This window comes from Budorcas taxicolor, chromosome 4 (assembly GCF_023091745.1).
Source record: "Budorcas taxicolor isolate Tak-1 chromosome 4, Takin1.1, whole genome shotgun sequence".
NCBI lineage: Eukaryota > Metazoa > Chordata > Mammalia > Artiodactyla > Bovidae > Budorcas > Budorcas taxicolor.
This window is the reverse complement of record NC_068913.1, coordinates 105,375,697-105,390,911: the sequence shown is the minus strand read 5'-3', so window position 1 is coordinate 105,390,911 and position 15,215 is coordinate 105,375,697. Positions and strand designations below refer to the sequence as shown.

General features: G+C 45.7%; 1 protein-coding gene across 13 annotated transcripts in view; it reads left to right on the top strand.

Moving 5' to 3' along the window:
- The window catches only part of SLC37A3 (solute carrier family 37 member 3), a 172,130-nt gene that overhangs the window by 19,468 nt on the left and 137,447 nt on the right, over positions 1 to 15,215 (top strand). For all 13 annotated transcript variants that reach the window (XR_008199257.1, XM_052638516.1, XM_052638519.1 and 10 more), the window contains exons 4-9: positions 723 to 815; positions 3,946 to 4,029; positions 5,892 to 6,037; positions 10,416 to 10,512; positions 13,193 to 13,277; positions 14,023 to 14,201. Coding sequence is in view for 12 of the 13 variants with exons in the window: in XM_052638516.1 (XP_052494476.1) it covers positions 723 to 815; positions 3,946 to 4,029; positions 5,892 to 6,037; positions 10,416 to 10,512; positions 13,193 to 13,277; positions 14,023 to 14,201 (684 nt within the window). In the remaining variant the exon portion in view is untranslated. The remainder of the gene's footprint in view (positions 1 to 722; positions 816 to 3,945; positions 4,030 to 5,891; positions 6,038 to 10,415; positions 10,513 to 13,192; positions 13,278 to 14,022; positions 14,202 to 15,215) is intronic.

The following is a 15,215-nucleotide window of genomic DNA, read 5'->3' as shown; positions in this document are numbered from 1 at the left end:
ATTAACTTTTTTATCCTCTTACATTAAGATCCATTTGTCTGTCTTGTCCTTTGAATGGGTCTTGGAAGTGACAGGCTCATTTCATTCTTTTTCGGAGGAAATATCTGCCAGGAACCCAAATCTGAATAACTAGCCTTTGTCTGTCAGTCACTCTTTCAAGGAAAAATGACATTCCAGCCTGCAACTCACAGTTTTCTCAAAACAGCTGTCTTTCTTTGGTGTGCTGAGTGCTAGATGCATATTTTCTACTTAATGGCACAGATTATTTAAGAAAAAGGGGGAGTGGGGACTCGGGCCAGATTTAGTAAGATTAATACTTTTTAATGCTTGATAAATATTCACTGAGCGTCTAGTATGTGCCAAGGACCTTCTTCAGGGAAACTGCCCTTTTTGGGCCCTGTGAGGCAGTGAGAGACGCAGTGCTGAACGGTACAGTTTGGCGTGACTGCCTCCATTCATGCCCAGGCACAGGAGCTTACCCACCACTGCTTTTGCACCATCAGTGGAACAGTTAAAAGGGAAGAAGCAGATAGCGTTTTAGTGTTATTATGCAAATCGTTGTGGCCTCATGAACCTGTTTGCGCATGGGGTTTCCTCAGGTACAGAGCGCTGATCTGCCCTTTTCAACCTCCCCAGGTTTCCGTGAGGGTGGGCGGAGGTGGTTCCAGAAGGAGCTTTGGCCCAGTGAGTCTTAACAGGTTCTTGTTGTTGTGTGACCGCAGATTTGGAGCAGCAACCATTTGTTTCCCAGTGCAGAGGAAGCCACTCTTTTCCTTGGAACGTTGGACACCATTTTCCTCTTCTCCTATGCCGTGGTAAGTTTTAGAACACTAAGCTTTTCTGTTGAGGAAAGATGTAAATGACTTCACATCTTACCAAGTTGGTGAGGGATTTTGAATGTGCTGACTGAGGAGAGCTGAGTTTCCCTGGAGTTTATATTTTGTGTCCTTCCCGTCCATCCATCTATCCATCTGTCCATCCATGTGACAGATATTTTGAGAGCGCCTAGTGTATGCCTTGTAGTTTTCTCGTTGAGGGGAATTCATCAGTGAGCAGCACAGGAAAACTCCCAACCGTTAAAAAGCTTCTGTTCTTGACTGGGAACTAAGAGACAAACATTAATACAGTGCCATAAGGAAGGACATGACTGAGTGTGTTCAAAGGTGGTAAGTGCTGTGGAGTAGAACCAGGCAGGGAGTGAGTTTGTCCCGTAGGTAGGATGGCCAGGAAGGACCTCGAGAAGAGCAGAGATGTGAGTGTAGGTCGAGATTTCGGATCCCTTGGCATATAGATGATTTTTTTCAAGATTGGATGAAAATCATCAAGAGAGTTGATGAGGACAGGCAAGAGAGGACAGGGAGAGTTGATGAGGTGCAAAGACTGAGCTGGGCCTCAGGAAAGGAGTTCCCGCATTTCCAGCTGGGGAAGTCGAAGGATTGGGCGGAGGCTGGAAGGGAGCAGGAGAGCCACACGAGGGGTGACCGGGCCAGCTCTGACTGAGGTAGTGTCCTGGAATCAGGCAGCCGGAGTCCCTGACTGGCCATCAGGAACATCTGGTGGCTGCAGAGGTGGCTTGGTGGTGAAGAACCCGCCTATCAAGCAGGAGATGAGGGTTCGATCCTTGGGTGGGGAAGATCCCCTGGAGAAGGAAATGGCAACCTACTCCAGTATTCTTGCCTGGAAAATCCCATGGACAGGGGAGCCTGGCAGTCCATGGGGTCACCAAGAGTCAGATACAACTGAGCAACTAAATAGCAGCAGCCGTGCATGTGATGTGAAATACTGGGTGAAAGTCCCAACGTCATCTCCACGTGCTTATTTGGGTAATTGTTAGAATATCCCTGCTGTGAAGAGGAAACTTACAGACACACACAGTTGGAGCAGATGTTGGATCCTTCAGCCCAGCCTTTTCGGTACAGAATCTCATCCAATGGTGCTTCTCCTTCAGCCTTTGAGGAAGTATTAGAGGAAGTCTTGTGGTCTCATGGTGGCTCAGTGCTAGCAAGTAGCTATGCTACTCAGTATCAAAATGGAATTTAGCTTTTTTTTGGATCGTTTCCTTATCTATAGAGTTATGATGATTAAAATATAGTTGTCTATAGGATTAAATAGATTTAGGAGATAAAAGATATGTGCCATGAAAAAATCAATGATCTGGACTTCTCTGGCTGTCCAGCATTTAAGACTCTGTGCTTCTAGTACAGGGGATGGGGATTTGATCCCTGGTCAGGGAGCTGAGATCCCACCTTCTGTGTGGTGCAGCAAAATAAAAAAAATTAGGGATCATAGCTCTTTATATTGAACTGCATTTCGTTCTGTAACTTTCAGGTATCATCTGGGCATTTGGAGCAGTACAGAGTAAATTAGGTCCCTAATGTGAAGCACCGTTGAGAGATTTTCTTCTCTGCCTTTACTATAAGGTTGCTGTTGTTTAGTCCCTCCGTTGTGTCTGACTCCTTTGTGACCCCATGGACTGTACCCCCACAGGCTCCTCCACCCATGGAATTTTCCAGGCAAGAATACTGGCATGGGTTGCTATTTCCTACTCCAGGGGATCTTCTTGACTCAGGGATTGAACCCTTATCTCTTGTAGTGGCAGGTAGATGTTTTACTGTTGAGCCACCAGGAAAACCCTGTGTATAGCATAACACCCTGTAAATTGGAGCTTTAGAAGGTACAATCTTCTCTAACTCTGGTGGGTGCCAAAAGGTTGACAGTAATGAGGGAGAAACATTTATTATGATGTTTATCATCTAAATTTTCTCTTATGTGTGTGTGTATGAAAGTCGCTTAGTCATGTCTGACTGTTTGTGACCCCATGGCCTATACAGTCCATGGACTTCTCCAGGCCAGAATCCAGAATACTGGAGTGAGTAGCCTTTCCCTTCTCCTAGGGAAACTTCCTAACCCAGGGATCGAATCCAGGTGTCCTGTATTGCAGGCAGATTTTTTACCAGCTGAGCCACAATATATCTATTATATGTATAATATAGTCAACTTATTAGAAACACCTGTATCTGAATTCAGGCATTCAGTTAAGACATTTATTCATCTTACATATTTGTGGCAGAAACCTGCAGTGTGTTGCCCTTAGCTTGTTGGTCTGCCTTCCTGCTGTGTGCGTGTGTGTGTGTGTTAGTTGCTTAGTTGTGTCTGACTCTCTGCATCCCTATGGACTGTAGCCCGCTAGGCTTCTCTGTCCATGGACTTCTCCAGGCAAGAATACTGGAGTGGAGTTGCCATTCCCTTCTCCAGGGGATCTTCCCCACCCAGGGATCGAACCCAGGTCTCCTGCACTGGCAGGTGGATTATTTATCGTCTGAGCCACCAGGGAAGCCCGGAAAGTCCTGCCATGAGCTCAGCCTTTTAATTCCTACCACTCAGTGGGAGGAAAGCAGAAGGCAGAACACTTGTACTTATCTTCAGCTAATTACCGTCTGTGCCTCCCTGTGCTCCTTGCCTCCTGGTGTGATGGAGCCCAAGGGTTAGATGAGCAGGCAGGGCACGTGGCCCCGTCGCTTCTGTTCTGTGGGACACGTTGTAACATCTTCATTCAGAATGCAAATAGCTCCGACGAATCCCTCTGGGAAAGCAGATACTGATGCTGGAGTTCATCTGTTGTAGAAGATGCAGTATATTTGTGTGCTTGTTTTATTATAATTATTCTTTTTTTCCCCTAGGTGTCTCAGGCAGTTAGGGGGATCAGATAGGAGGAAAATTTGCACTGAATTACACTCTCTTGGTGCGTGCAGTGTTCACAGTGTTGCAGAAGCAGTTGTCATTTCTTGAAACACTGGTGAAACTGATACAGAGGTTAGGCTGAGCAGGAGAGTGAGGTTTAATCTTTGTGTTTTGTTTGCGTCATTTGCTTTGCTTTGGAATGTATCGTACTTTTTCCAGGCTGTGTTGTTACCCAGAGCTGTAAAATGAAATGCTTTCTTCTAGGGCCTTTTCATCAGCGGCATCGTCGGGGATCGGCTGAACTTGCGATGGGTTCTGTCTTTTGGCATGTGCTCTTCTGCATTAGTGGTAAGTTGTTTTCATTCCAGTTACTGTTATCTTGGCCAGGAATTTTAGAATCCAAGCAAGCCCCCTACTTCTGTCTATAGAATAGAATAGTAAAATGAATCTTTGGTTTTCTGATCACTTCTTTGGGTGCCTTTTTGGTTAAGGGACATCTTGAGAGTGTGATTTTAATCACACCCCTTCCTTGATTCTCAGTGACCAACAAAGGTCACAGCATAACTCGAGTGGCGTCCATTGCTCTCGAGAACCCGGTCCCAGCTCTCTTCTGCAGTCGTGTCTGCCCTGCGTGTCAGCCCTCTGCTCTCCCAAACCAGGCTGCCTTCCGTGGCCCTCCCGTATCTGCTCCTTTCTACCTCGCTGCTATTGCTCCTGCTCTTCTTCCTGCCTTCAGTGTCCTCTGCTCAGCTCTTCATAGTCTAACTCAGCATCTCCTTCAAGTCACCGGCCAGATGACCCTTGTTTCCTCATGCCTGACCTTATTCGCCCGTCTCTTGGAAGTTGTCGCTCCTTGTCCTGAGCCCCCATCCCTGACTTTCCATGGAGGCACTTCCTTTGTCTGCTGCTCAGCCTGCTTGTTTCAGGTCAGCCTTGTTGCCCCTAGGAGCCTTCAGCAGGGTGGTGGAGCCCATAGACTCCACAGGGCTGCACTGACAGGCTTTCAGGCCTTCCCTTGCGGCTTCCAGCTGTGGTTTCTCCATGCTTCAGGCTCCACTTTTCAATACCTGCACCCAAGGTTGCAGTGAGGGTCCTGTGAGTCACTGTGTGGGGGGCATTTAGAATGGTTCTTGGTGTATTCAGTGCTCCAGAGGGCAGGATCCATATTAGAATCTTCTGTATTTGTTCACAAGCATTTGTTGATTGAATAAAAGCATGGAGCTTAGTTAGACTCTATTTATTGTTTTTCAATGTCTGCCATTGTTGTATGGGGAAAAAATTATTTTCCTGTATATTTCAGAGATTGAAGCACTTTATTCATAAGCTGCTCACCCACATACATGTACAGACTGTTTTAAAACCTGGTTTAGGGTTTTTCCCTAAACCCAAATGAACTTTTTGGCCAACCCAATGTTTTCTTTTTTCTTTTTTTTTTTTTCTTTAAGCACACTTTTAGAAAAGCTGAAGTATGTCCGTAAACTCCCCCTTTGCAGTGCACAGTTTTTGAATTTTGACCAGTGACTATAGTCGTGTAACTGCCACCTGCCTCTGTCCCCGGCCTCTGGCACCTGCTGCCCATTTTTCCGAATGGTTTCCCTCATTGCAGAATGTCATGTAGCTGGAATCATACCGTATTAGACATACACCATTTTTAAACCCACGCCAAACATTCCCAAAGGAGACTGACTACAAATAAAACGCCCACCCCGAGCAGAACGCCTGGAAAAAAGCAGTCACTTGATACATGCCACCGAATGACTGAGTCAGTCGCAAGCTATGCTGATGCACTGAGTAGCCACGGTTAGTAAAAATAGCTGGTGCTTTCTGGCCCCACAGTGTGCCTGGAAATTTACACATGTTCTGGTGGAAATCAACACATGTGCACTCCAGTAGTCTTTTTTACCGTCCTCCATAAACAAGAAGAAAGGGAAATAGATGTAAGATGAGGTCACACAATGGGGACTCAATTTTTTAGAGTGGAAGATGCAAGCTGGAGGGATGGCCCTTGCTGTGTTTTATGCTGTTTGCCGTCTCTGCCTCTCTGGTCAGGGGTGGTTTGATGCTTGTCTTGCTCAGGGCCGCTCTGAGCAAGGGCACCTGGAGCGTCTCTGCAAAGTCTCTCAGACATTGAATGTGTCTATCACAGAGGGTCTTGGGTCGGGGTGTCCACGTGGATGTGACATGCGTCTTGTTCTTCCTTCTGCCCTAAGGTGTTCGTCTTTGGCACTGTCACGGAATGGCTGCATTTCTACAACAAAGGGCTGTACTGTAGCTTGTGGATCCTGAACGGCCTGCTGCAGTCCACCGGCTGGCCCTGCGTCGTTGCTGTTATGGGCAACTGGTTTGGGAAAGCTGGGTATGCCACTTTCTTCCTCTTTCATTTCCCTGTTTGATCGTAGTTTTAATATCTGATTGGTCAGATTTGTCAGTGTCAATTCTTTCTATCCCTTTTTTTTAATTTAAAAATTTTATTGTGGAGTATAATTGTTTTACAGTGTCACAGTGAAGTGAATCAGCTGTATGTGTACGCATATCCCCTCCCTCTGGACCCTCCCTCCCACCCACACCCCAGCACTGCCTCTCTAGGTCATCGCAGAGCACCGATGAGCTCCCTGTGTCAGACAGCAGCTTCCCACTGGCTGCCAGCTTTGTACTTGGCAGTGTATATCCGTCAGTGCTGTTCTCCCAGTTCATCCCTCCCCCCTCCCCCCTCCCCTTACCCCTCTGTGTCCAGCTGCCCATCACTTGATCTTTTCAACACCACCGATGTCTTCCCTCTATTTTAGGAAGTTTGGGATAGCAGAGACAGGAGGTTTCACATCAGTGGACACTGGAGACAGTGTGCACTCTATAGCGAAGGTCTGGCCCGTGAGACACGTTCACAGCACTGTTCTGACTGGTCAGACTTTGAGTGTGTACATCTCAGTTTTGTTTTTTCAAATCTTTCCTTTAGAGAACACAGATAACACATTGTAGTAATAGAAATCTTGCATGCCATTTCATCATGTATCTTCCTGTGGGTTTTGCCTTCCCTGTTTTTGAGACCGGTGATCTAATGTGACCGTCTAAAATTAAAGATAAGGAAACTGAGCTCAGAAGTTGTCCTTGGGACTTGCCTAGAGTCACAGAACGTAGGCTTTAAGAAGATGCAGATGACGAATGCCAGACTTGGGGCCTTAATTAAATTGGCCATTTTCCCCCAAACCTTCTGGTACTTATCAGTTGTGTGTGAGGTGGTGTGTGTGATGGGGGCCATGGCATATGGCTGGGCACCTGCTGACGGATCTTCGGGGCCACCCAGGAAAACCCATACTTAACCTACAGGAGGGAAAATAAGTAGAGATTCCCAAAGACTTGGCTTTGTTTCTCATTACTGTTCGTGACGCTCTGCCTTTGTTGTTTATCATCATTTATGATTCTCTGCCTTCAGGGACTGTTAGTCTGGATTTCTAGCTTTTGTCCTGGGTAAGATATTCATGTGTTGTGAAGCGCACATGTATTTCATTGATAGCTCAGTCTTTTTGTTTACTCTCTTACGTAGGGGCCGGTGTACCCAGCAGGTATTACCCACCCGCCGTGGTGATCAGTGCACGCTTTAGGCAGCTCCTCTCGGTTTTCCAGCTTCCCCAGTTTCCTAATGGGAGTAATGGTGCTTGTCGATAATGATCTGTATTTGTTGTGAAGTAATGTTGATGTTCAGTGTGCTAGTGATTTCTTCTTCTGTTTTTTAATACTGTTACTTATTTTTGTTTACACCGGGTCCTTGTTGCTGTACGTGGGCTTTCTCTAGCTGCGGTACCCGGGCTGCTCGCGGTGGCTTCTGCGGTTGCAGAGCCCAGGCTGTCGGGACACAGCTTCGGTAGTCGAGGCTCTCCGGCTCTGGAGCGCGGGCTCAGTGGTTGTGGCGCACGGGCTTACTTGCTTCTCGGCACGTGGAGTCTTCCTGGACCAGGGGTTAAACCTGTGTGCCCTGCACTGGCAGGTAGATTTCCACCCAGTGTACCACTAGGGGAAGCCCTGTGCTAGTGATTTATGTTTCTTTCCAACTCTGCTGTCACTGGGTTAATAGAATTGATTTTCAGAGGTACTAATTCCCCAGTGATACTTTGAAACCTTTATTTATTTATAAGCTACACCAGGTCTTATTTGCAGCACGTGGATCTTTGTCACGTCTTGTGGGATCTTTCCTTTCAGTGCAGGAATGGCCTAGTTGTGGCATGTGGGCTCCAGAGGGCATGGGCTTCAGTAGTTGAAGTGCACAGGCTTAGTTGCTCTGCGGCATGTGGGATCTTAGTTCCCCAAACATGGATCGAACCCACGTCATCTGTGTTACAAGGTGGATTCTTAACCCCTGGACCACCAGGGAAGTCCCTCCCCTCTTATACTTTAGTTTTCTTTTGGATGCTGTGTGTGTGCTGTTTATTTGTATTAAGATTTTTAAGGTAACGTCTTTCCATTCATGATTTTTGAAAATTATACCAAGGCTGCTTGATTATTGTCATGAAACCAGCTATTTCAAATGAACAAAGAGAAATAAAGGGAAAACCACCTGAAATGCTGTTATTTCAAGATAATCACTTGAACATGTATCATTTTGAGATAATCCTTATCTGAGCTTTTCCAAATTGGATGACACTGGGTGTTCGGTAGCAGTGACTGGACATTCTTAACTCTTCATTATTTCTCTCTTTCAGTCACAAAGACAAACAGGACTTTCAAGAAAGCCATTAATTATAGTTCACTTTTGAAAGTAAGGCATTCTGTTTTTAAGCGAATAACAACTAGTAAGTGAAATTGATGCTGCTGCACTTGACGCAGAGTGACTCTTCCTGTGAAATGTAGCAGTAAACCACAAAGTGCCAGTAAAACTGTGACAACTTACAGTCACAGCTGTTTTCAGCCAGTTTCTTCTGAAATGTCTTTGATCAGCGTGTTCTTCAGACCCTGACCTTTGCTCTTCTCTGTAGGATCCTCTTGGTAGCTTTTGTGTTTTAAAGGCTTGGGGTGTTATCGTCCTGATGAAAATGTAGAGATTGTCTAGTTCAAATCATTTGATTTCCAAGTGAAAAAATTTGAATGATCTACTGAAGACATTGCCCTGAAAAGCTGTTACCATGTGTGAGTCATATCCCTCCTCCCGTTGTCAGGGGTCATTGTTTTTTTGATGCCTCGCCATATAGCATGCGGGATCTCAGTTCCCCAATCAGGGATCGAACCCGTGTCCCCTGTATTGTGAGCTGGGGGTCTTAAACACTGGGCCGCCAGGAAGTCCTGGGGTCATAGTTTCTTAGAGCACATCGAGGTTGGTAGTGCTGGTAGATATGCCTGTGCAGGCCCCCGCTGTCAATCTGCCCCTGCACCCAGGCCTTTGAGGAGCACAGCGCTTTCCAGATGAGAGCGTCGAGCCCAGGCCGTGCTGCTGGCGGTCACTCTGCACAGCTGGAAGTGGCTTCTGAGCACGTTGTGCCACTGTAGAGTGTTGTCTCCCTCTCCGTTTTTGTTTTTGATTTTTTTGGGCTGTGCCTCGTGGCATGTGGATCTTAGTTCCCGAACCAGAGATCAAACTGGTACCCCCTGCATTGGGAGCTCGCAGTTTTCCCCTCCAGACCACCTGGAAAGTCCCTGCAGTATGTTTTCATGTCTCTCTTCTCCCATTCGGCACAGTATTGTTGAGATTCATCCATGTCTGCATCGACAGTTCATTCCTTTTTATGGCTAAGGAGTCATCCATTGTATCACAGTTTATCTGTCCAGCTGTTGGTGAACATCTAGGTTTTTAGTTTTTGGCTTTTACTATTGAAGCCACTGTGCTTGTTTGTTCACAAATCCTTGTATGGACACGTGCTTTCATTTCCTTGGATAAATACCTGGGAGTAGAATGGCTGGATCTTATGGTAGGAGCATGTTTGTCTTTTTAAGAAACTGGCGATTTCTTCTAAAGTGGTTGAACCACTTCACATTCCTCCCAGCAGAGTGTAAGGGTTCTAGGTGCTGCGCACCCTTGCCAGCACTTGGTATGCTCCGTGTGTTTTGACTTTGCTCTTCTGTTGGGTGTGTAGTGATACCTTGTTGTGATTTTAATTTGCATCTCCCTGATGTTTGATGATGCTGAGCATCTTTTCATAGTTGCTAACTGGTGTCTGACTCTTGCGACCCCATGGACTGTAGCCCACCAGGCTCCTCTGTCCGTGGAATTTTCCAGGCAAGAATACTGCAGTGGGTTACCATTTCCTTCTCCATTCATGTGCTTATTTGCATCTTATTTTACGTGTGTGTGTGTGTGTGTGTAAAGCATTTGTTAAAATCTTGGCCCCCTTTTCAGAAACTTTGTATTTGAGATGATTATAGATTTAACACTCCTTAGAATTTTATTGCATTGTTTATCTTTCACAGTATTGCCTTTTGAGACTTCTATATCCCAGCAGCAAGTCTTTTGTCAGATAAGTGGTATCGAAATAGTTTCTCCCAATCCATGGGGCTTGTCTTTTTAAATTCTCTTAATAGTGTCTTTCCGTGAGCCCCAAATTGAACTTTAGTATAATAAAGTCTTAGAAGAAGAGAGCTACCCAGTTAAGTGTTTTGCCATTTGGGTGTACTTTGAAAAAACACACATTGCAATGGAACATTGAGTCTGTGTAATGTGAGCCTGCACTGTTTGGCCATTTCGTACCTGAGCTGCACACAGAACCCGTTCTAATTGTGTTGTCTTCTGTTCTGCTCTGTTCCCATCCTAGGCGAGGAGTTGTTTTTGGTCTCTGGAGTGCCTGTGCCTCTGTGGGCAATATTTTGGGCGCATGTCTGGCTTCTTCTGTTCTGCAGTATGGTTATGAGGTAGGTGTTTTTTTTCCTAGCTTTTTCTTCAGTATATAAATATATGTTTTGTTTTTAGGAAGTAATCCTGTGACCATTTAAAATGACCTAGTGCTGTGTCTGGGAGGGGCAAGGTTTGTGTTAAGAGTGGACAAGCTTATGGTAAATTAAAACACATTAAAAAAAATTAGTTATGGAAAAACACCTAAGTCTAAAGACATATAGTCATGTGGGGAAAAGTACTTGCAACTCATGTTACAGATAAAGAGCAGATCTCCTTAATGTATAAAGTGTCCACAAATTGATAAAGACAAAGACTAACAACACACGGAAAGAAAAGCAAAGCCTTTGAATGTATAGTTCATGGAAAGGAAAGAGAAATGGCTTGTAAACATACGACAGGCTATTCCACTTCACTCAGAACTTGTTTATTCATTCAGTAATATTCTTAAGTTCCTCTTACGTGCCCCAAGGCAGTAGAGGATAGAGCCTTGGCCCAAAGAGCCAACAATCTCTGCCCTTATAGGAGTTTAGGTATGAAGTGGTAGAGGAATGCAAATTAAAACTACACTGTAAAAAAAAAGAGAGAGAAAAAACCTACACTGTATCCTTATTAGATTGGTAAAAATCCAGAAGTTTGGTACCATGTTTATTAGGAGGTGACAGCAGGCATTGCCGGGTGGGCGAGTAAATAACTCCTCTTGGGGTCAATATAGGAATGTCTGTCAAAAACCCAGTCACTTAACCTGGGCTTCCCTGCTGGCTCAGACGGTAAAGAATCTGCCTGCGATGCGGGAGACCTGGGTTCGATCCCTGGGTCGGGAAGATCCCCTGGAGAAGAGAATGGCAACCCACTCTAGTATTCTTGCCTGGAGAATCCCATGAACAGAGGAGCCTGGTGGGCTATAGTCCATGGGGTTGTGAAGAGTCGGACATGACTGAGTGACTAACACATCAGAATTATAATGGCTCTGACCTAGCAGTTCAACCTCCATGAATTAATCTGACTGATGAGTATACTTCATCATATACAGAGAGTACATCTGCAAGGGTATTTGCTTCAGCATTGTTTGTAAGAGCAAAAGATTGGTAACAGATGTCAACCAAACGGGAAATAGTTAAACCACAAAACACCTATTCAGTGGAATCTGTGCAGCTGTGAAGTAGAATTAGGCAGCCCTGCGTGTCCAGATTGGGATAGAGCTCAGTGAAGTGAAGATAACCGTGTGTTGCATATTGCCATTTATGTGAAATGGAGGAAGAATTAAAGAGTATCTGTTGTATTGGCTTCTGTTTCCAAAACAAACTTTGGAAAGTACAAGCTAAATAACAGTGCTTATATGTTCGACAAATAAAAATCTAATGGCTCATGTCAACGGATTGCCTGTTCAAAGACCTAATGATTGGGAATTCCCTGGTAGTCCAGTGGTTAGAACTCCAAACTTTCACTGCCAAGGGTGTGGGTTCAGTCCCTGGTCGGGGAACTAAGATCCCTCAAGCCATGCAGTGCGGCCAAAACAAAACCCCAAACCCAATAACTGAAAGTAAGTTGCTCTGTTAGAAAGTAGGTGACAGTTTTTAAACAGCTTGCCAAGTGTTTGGCCCTTGAAGAATTTTGGTCTAGTTAGGGCCAGTGGGAAGTCCTTCCTGTCTTCATAGTCACCTTTTCCCAGCTTTCTTAGCTTCACATGTGGATTGTACTAATTGGCTCAGATGGGAATTTCAGGTCACCTGTGGGCTCCTCCCAGATTTGAATTCTGGAAATACTCATTGACACCTCAGGCTCCATTCTCTCTTAAATAAAATTCACTGATGCTGTCTGGCTCTCGAGTGTCTCACCTGGACCATCGAAGGGACACTGTTCTTCCCTGTGACCCCCAGCACAGCCCTCAGCTCCCCCTGTGCAGAAGGCTTCCCGTCTCACTCCCGCCTGGTGCCGTGGCTTCAGTTGTGCTGGGAAGGGTGGTCACTTGCCAGGATTTTCAGCTCTTCCTAAAGCGCTGTCTCCCTCCTTCAACCTCCTTGGCTTTTTTCTTCCAGATTCAGTTCCTCTGTATGTTTCCCATGGGGACTCAGCCTTCTCATTTATCCACTTCCATGCTGCCTGTATTAACGTGTGGTGTCTCTTTTTAAAATTTATCTGTATTTCATGTTTTGGCCGTGTGGGTTCTTCGATGCAGCACTCAGAGTCTTTGTCGTGTCGTGCGCACTTCAGCAGTTGCACCGGCTCAGTTGCTCCACGGCACGTGGGATGTTAGTTACCCAGCCAGGGATCGAGCCCACATCCTCTGCATTGCAAGGCAGATTCTTAACTGCTGGACCACCAGGGAAGTTCCTATTAATTAATGTTGTGTGTAGTGTGTAACCCCCCTCAACGGGAAACCGAGGGCAGATACTGTCTGTTTTGTGAGGCTGAGTGGTGGCAAGAGCGCCATTCTTGGAGCCAATTCTGGCTTCCCAGTTGTAATAGTACCACTCGGTGTCCAGGAGACCTTAATTATCCTCTGAGCTCCACAGAGTCCCTGGGAAAAACTTGTGAGAAAACAAGTAAAACACTTAGCTCAGTGCCTGGCAGAGGCCGGGCGCCCGGCACGCATTTCCTTCCCAGGCGCCCCATCCTCCCACGTGTGTCTCTCACTGGTGTGGTTAACGAGCATCCCAGATGTGTCAGGAGCACCTCTCCCCTTCCCGCCCCCCCCAGTATGCCTTCCTGGTGACGGCGGCCGTGCAGTTTGCTGGTGGGATCGTCATCTTCTTTGGACTCCTGGTGTCACCGGAAGAAATTGGTGAGAGAGGCTGCTTTTCTACTCAGATTGTCTTGCTAACACTGGCAGAGAGAAACCCGAGGCTGGAACAGCCTAGCTCTTTCTCCCTAGGAGAACTGTGAGCTGCTTTCAGTGAATTAAAAGAGCAGTCTTGCTGTTTTGTGTCCTGTCGACGCCACAGCCTCGCCTGGCACAGCTGCAAATGTTTGAGGGAGTGAGGCTCACCTTTTTATAGTTTCAGGAAAATTCATCATTTGCAAATGAGGTTTTATAATGGAGACGTTGGCTTGAAATTAGCATGGATGGATTTTGAATTGCTTCTTGAGACAGATCTTTTTTTCTTCAGAAGAATAATTCAGTGAAATACTTACCTGTGGTTAAATACAGATCGTACAGGCAGAACATACAAGTGAAACCACAGAAGCAGATAGATGTATGATTCTTCTATCTTTTGAGTCTTACTGAAGAGACACGTCAGTTTAATAGTACGTAATTAACGAGTTTTTCTGTATGAAAGAGAGAGAGCATGATGTGGTTGAAAAAACATTGCTTTGAAGCCAGATAAAGGAGAATTTGAGTCCTGGGTTTGTTGCTCATTAGCTGTGTGACCTTGATTGACCTTGGACTCTGAACCTTAGTTACTTTTTCCTGTAAAATGCAAATAAAAATAGCATGGACCTCGTAAGTAATGGTACGTGTAAAGCCCTTAGCACAGTGTTGGGCACCTGAAGGCACCCTCTCATTGTGGCTATTGCTGTTGTTGTAGGTATCCCAGGTATCGAGACAGAAGAAAATTTTGAAGAAGACTCACACAGGCCGTTAATCAATGGTGCTGAAAACGAAGATGAAGCTGAGCCTAATTATTCAATCCAAGAAGGCAATACTGTGAGCCAAGTCAAGGCAATAAGCTTCTACCAGGCTTGTTGCCTTCCTGGAGTTATAGCGGTAAGGACTGTTCAAACCTCCCCACCGAAGCCTGGGAGATACCATAGCCTGGATAGTAGCACTGCCGGGGATAAGGCACCTTGAAGCAGTTAGCTTCTCTTTGAGACTTTATTTCAGGAATATATGTCCAGAGGAACAGTGGCCCTCAGCTTGTTTATTGATACCACTTGAGCTTGTATCTGATACCCAGTGCGGGGGGTGGTGCCTTTTCTGTGCAGAGCCAAAGGTAAATGTTTTCAGCTCTGGGGCCACTGTACGGTCTCTGCCACAGCCACTCAGCTCAGTAGAGCAGAGGACCCTGCAGACAGCATGGAACCAGCGGACCTGACCGGAAGTGGCCCGTGAGCCCCAATTTGCTGACCCTGATACTAGAGTTTGAGTAAGAAGGCAAAAATGGGTATTTTTGAATATATGCCTTTTGGCCTGTTAAAGTCTTACAGAATTATAAGTAGATCAAGAGGGGCTTGAGTGGTTCGTTAAGTCTGTCTTCTTTGCCAATGTCCTTGCCATTCTAGGGAAAAAAATAGTTTGCCCTTCTATAAAAGGCCAGAGCAGGGTGCTCCACAGTGTCCTTGGGTAGTGCATTCCAGTGTTGGCATAACCTCCACAGTCAGGCTTTTTTCCTAACATCTAAACTGAGTCCGTTCTGCCACAGTTTTTCTGTCTTGGTGTTTTAGGCCTCTAGCACGGGAGTGGAGTTAAGAGGCCTAGGCTATGTTGCCAGGTTATCCACTAAGTTTCTGTGAGGTCTGTGGCTTTACTCAGCTCTTCCTTGTGTCTCAGTTCCCCTTCCTGTGGATAGAAGGCCTACCAGTCCATCCTCTCTGAAGTCTGCAATGTCGAGTTATTATGAATAAACACCTTTTTAATTTTATGGTTTAATGATGCTTTATGAATACAACCTTTCGAGTAGATTCAGAGTCTGCTGGTTGTCCTATTTCGTACTTACCCACCCCCTTCTCCCTACCCCAGGCTAAGAGAACTGACACTTGGCAACAGATAAAGTTTAAGCGT